This window comes from Lipotes vexillifer, unplaced genomic scaffold, assembly GCF_000442215.2.
Source record: "Lipotes vexillifer unplaced genomic scaffold, Lipotes_vexillifer_v1.1 scaffold1608, whole genome shotgun sequence".
Taxonomy (NCBI): domain Eukaryota; kingdom Metazoa; phylum Chordata; class Mammalia; order Artiodactyla; family Lipotidae; genus Lipotes; species Lipotes vexillifer.
In genome coordinates, this window is record NW_006774162.1 from 247079 (window position 1) to 258441 (window position 11363).

At 50.6% G+C, this 11363-nt stretch overlaps 2 protein-coding genes across 2 annotated transcripts in view; both read right to left on the reverse strand.

Moving 5' to 3' along the window:
* OPTC (opticin) overlaps positions 1–1384 on the reverse strand; it is a 6008-nt gene extending 4624 nt beyond the window's left edge. Inside the window, exons 1-2 of the mRNA XM_007448990.1 lie at positions 1154–1384; positions 275–410 (exon numbers count right to left, since the gene is read on the reverse strand). Of these exons, the coding sequence (XP_007449052.1) occupies positions 275–410; positions 1154–1384 (367 nt within the window). The remainder of the gene's footprint in view (positions 1–274; positions 411–1153) is intronic.
* Positions 1385–9146: 7762 nt separating this feature from the next.
* The window catches only part of PRELP (proline and arginine rich end leucine rich repeat protein), a 12338-nt gene continuing 10121 nt past the window's right edge, over positions 9147–11363 (reverse strand). The window contains exon 3 of the mRNA XM_007448991.1: positions 9147–9567. Within this exon, the coding sequence (XP_007449053.1) occupies positions 9392–9567 (176 nt within the window). The 3' untranslated portion in view covers positions 9147–9391. The remainder of the gene's footprint in view (positions 9568–11363) is intronic.

Below are 11363 nucleotides of genomic sequence, written 5' to 3' on the forward strand. Positions count from 1 at the left end.
CGCTCTTAATTAAGGTAGGTGGCTTTTCTAGGCACAGCGGAGTTCTTGCATTTCTTTGCTTCCTATCCAGTTTGTGCACTCAGGAAGAAGCATTAGGAACAGCCAACCTCTCCCTTTGTTTGTTTGTTTTTTTCTCCCCTGCAGCTGTTTCCCCTTCTCTCCCTGATCCTCCACTCCATAGCTCCGACTGCGCTCCTCTTTGGCACCCCTGGTGCTGGGTCATGGCTGCCGGCCCATGACCTGTGACTATTGAGACCTGTGCCTGTGAACTTACCATGGCTGGTCAGGGAAAGCAGCAGGCCCCGCGTCGTAGGCCTGGCCATTGTGGGGTTTGAAGGGGGTGTCCTTGGAGCGCTTGTGCTCTGCGTGAAACTTGTCCTGGTTGGAGAAGCCAGGCTGGTCCCTTTAACCTGGAGACACAGTATATAGTAAGCCAGCTTTGAGGGGCTGAGAGGGACTTCACTTTGGATTCTGGGAACTTTAGCAACCAATTTCAAGCTTGCAAAGAGTCACTGTGGAAAACGAGGGAGGGATGGCAGAAAGAGTGAGCAAGGCAAGGGCCTTCTGAGCACCTGGTCCCTCATCATGACATGGATGAGGAAACTGAGGTCCAGATAGGGGAGGGACTAGCTTGAGGGGCCATCTGGTGGCAGAGCCAGAACCACATCTCCAGATCCCCCAGGCTGGGCTTTTCCCTTGCCCGCACAGACTAAGGTCAGACAGCAGATGGGTGCAGACTTCAGATCAGTCCCTGCAAAGGGCAGAAAGGGCTGAAAAATGAACTTCAGAACTGAAGATAGTCTAAGAAAAGACAGGTTGTAGCATTCCTTTTTTCAAGGGAGAATGTGAGGACATTGCTGTTGTCCCAGTGAGATATACCTTATGGCCTTGAAGGCAGAGGGAAGGAGGGATGTATGACTTATAAGGGAAGTCCCACAAAATTTGCTACAAACAGACAAAGGACTTGAAGTTTTGTGTCCTCTTTCTTAGTATTATCTAAATGACAAGTTCCTGTGGAGGGACAAGAATTTCCACCTCCTAGAGAAAGTTGGAGGCTTGAGATACCTGCATTATGGAACAGGTAGAGAGGGACCAGGACTCAGGCTCCCAGTTTCTTGCAGGGAATGCAAGGAGCCTGCTGCATGCCCCTCACCTTAGGGAGCTGGTCCCTGTAGTCTGTGAGTTCATCATAGTTGCTCAGGTCAATGACTTGATCGTAGCTGTCTGGGCTCAGGACATAGTCCCCCGGATGCAGAACTGCATAAGAATCACCTTCCCCGTGCGGCTGGTCTCCTTCCCTCTCCTTCTCTGTCTTTGGGAGAGATGCTGTCCTTGCTTCCTGCAGCATCAGGGCCAGCAGGCTGAGTAAGGCCAGGAGCTTCATGGAAGTCCTGGCAGGTGGGGGTTGGGATGAGAATGGGGCCGAATCACTTAGGTATCCAATCCTGAGGGAACAGCTCACAAACTCACCCCACTTCCCACCCCCACACTTGCAGACTCTTAAGCCATTTGTCACACACTTAGTGCCTTCATTGCCTGTGCAGGCTCCTTCAAGGCTGGGGCTACATCTAGGGGGATATCTCCTGCCAGCCCCCCTCACTGCTCGCCACTTCAGTCTCTTCACATGCTCATCCACACACTGATATTCACTCACGCAGGAATGTGCAGGCACCTGGCAAAGGCTCATTTACTTATCTCAACACACACACACTCATGCATGTCCCCTTGTCTACATACCTCACTACTAACTAGGCACACACTTGTGAATTTACACAGATGTTCTCTCTTATACAACCACCCACTCAGAGTACAACCATTAGCCACTAAACTAGATTTAGAGAAACTTCACCATTAAGGAATCCTGTGGCTTTTAAAAAGATCATTCATTCATTCATGCCTTTGCTTGACAAACATTTATGAGATATCTTAATAGTCCCAGGCACTGGATTTGTCTCTGGGGGCACAGAAACAAATAAGGCATGCCTAGTTCCAGGAATGACTAGTCCATTTAGAGAACATAGGCTTAAAAATTGATTACGGTGTAAAAAAGCATGTTAGTTTTAAAATCTATTTATAAATGCAGCTTTTTAGAAACAAATGATTACAGAAACAAAAGAGCTCTTTGTGTTTGGTTGCACACACCCGGAAAATTCCTTAGGTTTCTGTGTACAGTTGAATTCAAATGTTCATGCAAGTTCATCCACATATGCACAGATGGGTCAAGGAATGTGTGCAGTGTGGGTGTGAGGTATCCAGTTATTTCTGATAATGCAGCTCTCCCCAAAGCTGGCTCCACAAGTCTCTAGTAGACTCTCCCTCTTATAAAAATTGAAGTATAGTTGATTTACAATGTTGTGCCCATCTCTGCTGCACAGCAAAGTGACTCAATTATAAAAAATACGGGGCTCCCCTGGTGGCACAGTGGTTAAGAATCCGCCTGCCGGGCTTCCCTGGTGGCGCAGTGGTTGGGAATCCGCCTGCCGATGCAGGGGACGCGGGTTCGTGCCCCGGTCCGGGAAGATCCCCCATGCCGCGGTCCGGCTGACCCGTGAGCCAGGGCCACTGAGCCTGCGCGTCCGGAGCCTGTTGCTCCGCAGCGGGAGAGGCCACAACAGTGAGAGGCCCGCGTACTGCAAAAAAAAAAAAAAATCCGCCTGCCAATGCAGGGGACACGGGTTCGTGCCCCGGTCCGGGAAGATCCCCCATGCCGCGGTCCGGCTGACCCGTGAGCCAGGGCCACTGAGCCTGCGCGTCCGGAGCCTGTTGCTCCGCAGCGGGAGAGGCCACAACAGTGAGAGGCCCGCGTACTGCAAAAAAAAAAAAAAAAACGAGAGCCCCCCCCCTGCCAATGCAGGGGACACGGGTTCGAGCCCTGGTCCCAGAAGATCCCACATGCCGCGGAGCAACTAGGCCCGTGCGCCACAACTGCTGAGCCAGCATGCTGCAACTACTGAAGTCCGTGCACCTAGAGCCCGTGCTCCGCAACAAGAGAAGCCATCACAATGAGAGGCCCATGCACCGCAACGAAGAGCAGCCCCTGCTCACCGCAACTAGAGAAAGCCTGCGCGCAGAAACAAAGACTCAATGCAGCAAAACAAAACAAAAAAAATATGGAAAGCTTCACGAATTTGCGTGTCACCCTTGTGCACGGGCCATGCTAATCTTCTCTGTAGCGTTCCAATTTTAGTATGTGTGCTGCCACGTAGTATGCACGCTCCCTTTCTTAATTTTTGCTGGGCAAGGGGGTAAGCCCCCATCCTAGCAAGAGATGTCTCTTCATCTTACCTCCCATACGTTACTCCAAACCAAATTACATAATCAAAAAAATCTTAAAGCAAAAGCCCTAAGACAGTTTACTGCCTCCCTCCAGCCTCAATCCCTGTCTCAACCCAGACACCCCGCCTCACTGCACCCCTGTGCTCTCCGCCCCACAAGCACTCTCCCTCATTTGCATACCAATGGGCCTAACCCCTCAAAGCCTTGAACCTTACCCCTGGAGACTCTTTTGGTTCCAAACGGAGGCTCACAGCTTCCAGAGAGGTGGGGACTCTGATGGAGAAGTCATGACCCACGGAGGGGTCTGGGTAGACTGTCGGCTGGGGAGGGCAGGGGAGCCAGCCAAGGCAGGCGTGTAGCCAATCAGACTTCTCTTTTTCCTGACGTCCAGCTGTTTCCTGTCCTCCTTCCTCAGTGGGGCCCTCATCCCACCCCTTTGCTTGGTTTGAAAGATTTTTTTTCTCCCTCCTTCCACCTCTTCTACTCTCAGCCCCCTATACGTACCCCTCCCCACCTCCCATCATCTTTCCCTCTCTTTCTCTGTCTGCTACGTCTCTCTTTTCCTGGCCCACCGTCTTTGAGGGGGCAGGTGGTTCCCACCTCCTGAGGGGAGACCAACGCCTCAGATTCTGTACTCTCCAAGAAGAGAAGGCAGCAGTGGGGGTATGTGGAGGGATGGGGCTTGGCTTTCCAGCTTTCTTCTCCAGCCAGAGAGTGATAAGGCTTTGGTTTCGTAGATGCAATCCAAAGATTAAAAGAGGCTCAGCTGAGGTACTCCGACCAGCACCACCACCCACCACCTGCACCTCTAATACAGGACCATAACTGAATAAAGATCACCACAGGGAAAGAGATTCAAAGAGAAGGAGAATGGGGGATGGAGCAGGATTTGATAGCCAACTTCAAGCTCTCTGACGATGATGGGGAGGAAGATACAGGAAATTCTCCCAGTCTATAAGATTGGGCCCCAGAAAAAACCTTCCTGATCATAAGCAGGAGGCATTGTGTGGGGTCCTCAGTGGGCTGAGGAGAATCCCCCCCTCCATGGTCCCCTACCGAAGATGCATGTGTCAGGAGAGACTCTCCTCTCCCTGGTGCCTTAGCTTGCTGCAGGGCAAGTCCTTGTGGAAGGCATGGATAAGGGGCTAAGACATCGTCCCCAGGAGTCTGCCAGCCTGCGTGCATGTTTGCCCAGGTTCATAGGTGAGGCTCCTCCATACTTCCTCCCACTAACCAGATACCGAATCCCAGCTGCATGGTTCTCCTTAGGATCATTTAATCCAAACCTTTCCTTGTGGGGAAACCGAGGCCCAGCAAGGTGAGGTGACTTGCCCAAGGTCACACAGAGCCAGGGCCAGGTCCTAGATTTCCTGATTCTCAGGCCAGAGAGTTCTCCTTTGTTCATATGACCCTCCCCTTCTTTGCCTCACCCCTGAGGTCCTGAGGCCACATATCTCCGTGCCCTCAGAAGAGATGGCCTTGGCAGAACTCATCTCTGCCCTGGCACAACAGGTGAAGGGTCAGAGCTAACAGCCTGGCCCCAGGGGCAGTGCTCAGCCTGCAGTGCTCCTGGGCACCAGGTGGTGTGGAGGGGGCTTCCCCAGCTCAAGAACCTTGTCACCAGAGCAACACTTGTTCCTGTGCCCCAGACAGCCCCCGCCTGTGGAGAGACACGCAGGGCTCTGCTGATGGAGGGAGAGAGCCCCTGGAGCCAGGAAGGTGCCCAGGAAGCAGAATGCATATGTGGCGGGCTGTCCTCTACTTTCTACAGCCTAGGCTCTGCAGCCAGAAACCCGCGCCCCCGCCCCGCCGCCAAGTCAGCCTGGGCGTCACCCCTCCCCACCCCACACCATTTATTCCCTGCGAAGAATGCAGATGTGACTGTTCATTCATTACCCCCTGCAGTCTGCTCCCATTCTCCTTCCCTGCTTTCTCGGTGACGCACACCCGCCAGCCCTCCTGCTCTCTGGGCTCTATCGCTGTGCCCCCTGCAATCGGTATTCTCCCACGCACTCGGCCAGCTTGGCCAGATTTGCGGTCACGCCACGCATGCGCCGGCTCCCCCCGCCGGCCCCCGCCCCCGGCCCCCAATGGAGCACCTTCTGATTTAGGCTGCACGTCTTAGACCCTCTCCCAGCTTCTGCTCTCGGTTTCACAAACATACCGGCACACATTCTGGTTACCATGGATTTCAGGGAGGGTCCATGGGATGAGTGTGTGTGTGTGTGTGTGTGTGTGTGTGTGTGTGTGTGTTTGTGTGTGTGTGTGTGTGTGACCTACGTGGGAACGGTCTAACGATCATGCTGTTGTTCCAGGCAGCTCAGCTCCCAGAGAGCCTGGAAAATGTGGCGGGAGGTGCCGGAGGAGCTGGTCTAATCCGAATCTCATTAGGAAAAGCAGGAGGGCATGATGATGGAATGGAGGTGGCAGGCCCTGGGGACAGAAGTCTGGCCAGCTGACTCTGTTGCTTCCCTGTTCGTGGGCAGAGAGAGAGGCAGGGGCGGAAGTTTCAGGAACCCTCCTGCTTTTTAGACAGCAAGGGTATATTCCCTGCTGAGGGCTTGTAGCTACGTAACTCCATGACTGGAACTCATTTCTCTTCCTCTCTCAGGCACACACACACACCCCACCCCACCCTCATACAGGGTAGACGCCATGTCTTCCAATCTTCTTCTCATGCTGCTTCCCTTCTTTCCTGTTTATGTGCTTTTTCTTCCTTCTCCCACCTGGCAAAATCTGATTCAAACCTTAAGATCCAGCTTAAATGATAGGAGCCTTTCTGGTTTCTCCCAGGCAGAAGTAGAGGCCCTCTCCACTATGCTTTCTGTACCCAACATTACTGCAAACACTTAAGACATGCAATTACTAATTCATGGATTTTTCCCTTTATGAATTCCTCAGTGGCGTGGGGGTATATATTACTTATCCTTGAATTCTTAGCTGGGAACCTTGCACATGGTTGATATATGCTGAAAACTTGCTGAATTGAACTGAAGCAGGAAATTAGGGGGCAGGGTGGGAGGGGTGGGACAGCATCTGGCAGTTTTCATTCAAAAGAAGATGGTGTAGTCCGGGAGGATCACAGGGTTGGCTCTGGAACAAACCTGCCATCTGAAGAGAGATTCCAGGGTACCCTGTTTTTGCCCTTCTGTGAACATCTGCATAGCATGTAGACCACTCCAGATGATGTGGCTGGCCCTTTGCTCACTGCCCTTGATATACCTCTGCCATTGTTTTGTGTATCTTACACTACCTGTCCTCAGCTAGTCTGTTAGCTTTTCCTGGTCAGGAATGGTGTCTGTTTTGTGTCTTTCAGTACTGAGCATTTGGGAGACCTCAACAATTTGGTATGTGTGGATTAAAAAGAACTTGGAGATTTGGGCTTCAAATGTAGCTGTCAGATTACTTGTCTGACTTTAGGGATTATTTTTGTAACAATTGTGAGTTTGGGGGAAATTCACCAAAAAAACTTTTGGAATCATTTTCCTAGAGCTTCTTAAGGATAGGATCCTTTCTCCACCAGTCTTCTCAGAGCAAGGAAGGTGGGAGGCAGGGGGAGAGGGGTGGCAAAGTGACTTTAAGGTACTATTCTCATCTGTTTACATTGTCAAGTTCAAGCAGGATATTTTTCATATAACTTTATTTTCTCTGCTGTGAAGCGTGCTGGAATGTCAAAGTTGTTGCACAAAGTTAATACGGTCTTCAAGAAAGAACAGATATATGTACAGAGTACACATACATACACACCTTCCTACACACCTGTATGTGCATATGTCAGCAGCACTGAGAGAATTAACTTGTACATGGAAGAGAGGTCTTCCTTGAGCCCGAGGGAAAAGAGCACATTGTATGTGGGAGGGTGGTGCTGTAAAGCCAATTTAATTTCCTCTGGTTTAGAGATACAGGGAGCAAAGGAGGAAGCAGAAATACTCTAGATGCGGCAATAGGGTGATGGTGATTTTGTTGCTGCTGAATCAAAACACTTGAGGTTGGCAGGAGCTGGGGAATGACCCCTCCTCCCCGGGGAGCCCCAGGAGCTGTGCTCCCCTGAGGGTCTCATCAGAGGGGCTGAGGGCGCAAGGTGGGAATAAAGTGCAGAAGGGGCTTATCCAGGCCATAGCAACAGGTTGCTTACAGACACAATAATATCTTGACTCTAAGCAGGAGCCTTGGAGAAACCAGCTGCAGCCTGGAAGAATGAAGCAGTTGTATGCGAGCAAGGGGGAAGGAGGCTGTAATGAAATGGGTCCATATTCTGTAAATTAGCAAAAGGGAAAAATAAGAGTATAATGGGAATTTCTTGAAGTTAGGGACCTAGCTTAATCCAGTTTCTTAAACATCTCTGGAACTTTTTTCAACCTAACTTGGGAGTGGGCGCTGTATCCTACTCATTTCTAGGACATATGCCCCCACCCCCACCAACATATACTCAGAGGCTGTAGAGGGGCAGCATCCCCTAGAGGGAGTTAAGGGGAAGATGAAGTTGAGTCAGCCCTGTGGAACCCAGGCTTCCCTTAGAGGCCTGACACACTGCTCACCTGGGCCAGACAGGGTGGGGTGGGAACTCTGGGGGAAGGACAGTCCATACAGGGAATAAATTATTGCAAGGGAAAGGGATAATATTTAGGACTCATCCTGCATTAGAACACGGTCTAAAGGATGGAGCTGCATACAGGAACATGAACGCCAGAGGGTCCTTGGAGGGGTATCTTATCCACCTCCTTGGTGTACCACATGAAAGCTGAGAGCAGAGGGGACCCATAAGGTAAGAGAGCAGATCGGAACAAACTGTATCCTCAACTGTGTTCCTGAAGGTTCCCACTTGTGTTCACTCATGATGGGAATCAGATCCCCCACCTTGGGGCCTCTGTACCTTTGTGCCCTTTAGACCTCAGAGGAGAGAGAGACCATGCACATCGCCCATGGCTCTCCAAGTTGGAACCTGAGGCCAACTGCTTGATCTTGGAAAATCACACCAGAGAGACGAGCAGGAACACGGGAGTCAGATGTGGCCAGCACCAGCCACCAGGTGTCACTGCTGTGTCTGTCTTAGAAGGGGAGGCCAATCTGCACAAGTGGAAGAGGCTTCTGGGAGATTTCCAGGTGCTCCACCCCTTCTTGAGCAGTTTCTCAGGAACTGCTTCCCGGGAGTGGAAAGAATTGGGTCATCCTCACTGATAGAGAACAGATGGCAGGGCGGGGTTGGTGGCTCTGTACACTCCACTGTGGATGCTGTGTTCCCCAGGGCATCAGGCCTCTTATCCAGAGTGGCCAAGAGGGCAGCAGGATCCATCTGCACCCACACGGGGCCCAGCCTGGGTCTCTGACTCCCACCCCTCTCCCACCAGCTGATTCCTAGTTTGTTGAGCCATTCTTCTCCTGGAATGTTCCTCCCTGCTCTTACTCTTGGAACAGAGAGGACCAGCCAGGAGGCTGCATGCTGAGAAGGAGGGCCCCATCTCATCCCTATGCAGAGACAGCCAGATGCAGGCCCTTGTGTGAATCTCTGACCCTCTGCCCTCCCTCAGCCGTTCCCTTGCACTTCCTTTCTGGAGAACACGGGCTGGCACAGAGCTGGTGCACTGTCTGGTGCCAGTGAATGGGGTGGTGGAGCAGCAGTTTTGGAAGATGGGATCCTCGGCCAGGGAGACACGGGTTTCTCAGCCTCTTTGGGCCAGAGCTGCCCGCCATGGAGGAGTTTCCAGCAGGACGTCCCAAACCTCACCTCTAGGCTGACCCTGACCATCTTCTGCTTGCTTTGGCCAGGACAAGATCCAGATGTCAGTTCATAGCCCAGACTTACCCAGGAGTGATGAGGGGAGGAGAGAGAAGAGAATATGAAGTCTTTAGACACACCTCTGTGCTTCTGGGGCCAGAAGTTTGGATGTGCAGTGGGTGTCTTTGAGCTGGGTGGACCAAATCAAGCCTTTGGAAGTCTTGCTCTAGAAGCTGCAGGGGCAGCAGAGTACGTGGCTTGTCCTTGCATCAGGAGGGTGGGATAAGAAAGGCAAAGCTGAGAGCAAGAAAAGGAGACAGAGAAAATAAATGGTGGGCACAGGCACCTGGGCCACTGCATTCAAGTGTGGCCAGAGGAGCTCCAGGGGCAGAGTAAGGCCTAGATGACCACAGATTGCAGCAGGCGGAAGCACATCATGAGGTCCAGTGGGATGGGCGGCTTCAGGTAGTTTCCATCCAGCCGCAGGTAGCGGAGGTGTGGCACATTCTCCAGATCCGAGGAGAAGTCGTGGAAGGCAACTAGATTGTTGGGGCAAATCTGGGTCCCATTGATCTCTATGGAGGAAAAGGGGAGAAGTCAGTAGGAGAGATGGGCAGGGGGTCAGACATGACAGGGCTGGAGGCAAACACAAAGAGGAAGGAGGGTAGAGAGGGACAAGGACTCTAGAGTTTTCCTCTCTGGAACTGGCTGACCAGTTCTTGGGAACGTGTGACCGTGAATGAGTTGACCCTAACCTCCAGGCTCCGTTTACCCATTTGTGAAACAAATTAAGTTGGAATTGATCAACAATTGTTATTGAAGATTTACTCAGAAGAGTCATAGAGGAAGTAAACTTTCAGCTGAACCTTCAAAGATAGGATTACAGCAGGTAGAGACCTGGGGATGGTGCTCTGATGCTGTGACCTATTTGAATGCTATTGTGGAGGCCAAAAAGCTCATGGCAGAGTTTGGGACCAGTAAATAGTACAATGTGATATACTAGGAAGACTAAGCTGGAGAGGTAAGTTGTGGCCACCAGTTATGGTAGGCTTTCAAATATTTCACTAAGGATGGGGTCTTTGATTTCCAGTCTGAGGAATGTCACTGAGCAGGACTGTTGTTATGAGATGAATGGTGGGATATATGAACCATAGTGTCCGGGAGCGTTAAACCTGGAAGGGTCCTATGATCAGGTTTGTACTATAGAAAGATGCACCTGGCTACAGTGTGGAGAAACAATAGGGGGAAGCAAGATCTGAAATCAGCGGGTGGATGGGTTACTCTGGAGGTTTTCCTGAGAACAGGGTGTGAGGCATGAGGATAAGCAGAAGGTGGTTACATTAACTGAAATAGGGATGACAGGAAGAGGAAAGGGGGCCTGGGAAGGGCACGGAGCCCTAGGACATGATGAATCTGTTGATTCTGAAGTTGATTACCTATTCTGGGGAAAGTGAGCTGGAAAGGTAAGTTATGGCCAAATTGTGGTAGGCTTTCAAATGGAAAATGAGTTTCCATTTTCTCCTTCACCTCTTATTAGATGACATGAGGTATGTCATCTTCTAAATGGAGCTTTTTATTCTCCCTAAGCCTTGCTTCTTTTATCTTCTGTGGGTTGTTGCTGTGGTTGCTGTTCGTCTCCTTCTTCCTCTTCCTTGTCTTTCCTCTCTCCCCTTTCTTCTCTCTTCAACACTGGAGTAGCAGAAAGAGCTCTGACATAGATGGATTTTCTTCCTATGACCTTTGTGACTTTGCACTTTACCACCCTGATACTCAGTTCTCAAATCTGTGAAATGGTGCGAGTGGGTGTGATCTTTCTCTCTTCAACCTCAGAAGGCTGGATAATACACTCCCCCCCCCCCAACCCCTGCAGCCTGTTCTTCCACAGTGTGGTAGAAACTTGTCAGCCATGGATTAATCAAGGTATCCTTTCTGTCTAGATCTGTGGCCTATACAGCCTCCTGGGGGTAATGTGTTCCATTAGTTTGCTACCTGCAGTGTAAAATTAGACAGTAGTTTTCCCTTTTCCTGAATTTGTTTCTTACAAGATTTTAAGAAGCCTTCCCCTACCTTTGTGTAATTATCTCAGATGAGTGAATAAGCCTGTTCTCCCACCTGCTTGTTTCACTATTATAGAAATTCAAAAATCCCCCTCTCATCCTTTGGTTTGAAAACTAAGGATTCCTAATATTATTTTAGGAGTGCTTCTCTTTCCTCGTGGTGTCCTTTACCTGCACAGCTACTGCATTCCTTGTGTGAACGTAGCCTGATTTTGTCCACGGACCAGATAATATTTCCTCTTTTGTTTTCAAACTGTTCTGCTGATGCTCTGCTCAGACCTGACTTTTTTTTTTTTTTTTTTTTTTTTTTTTTC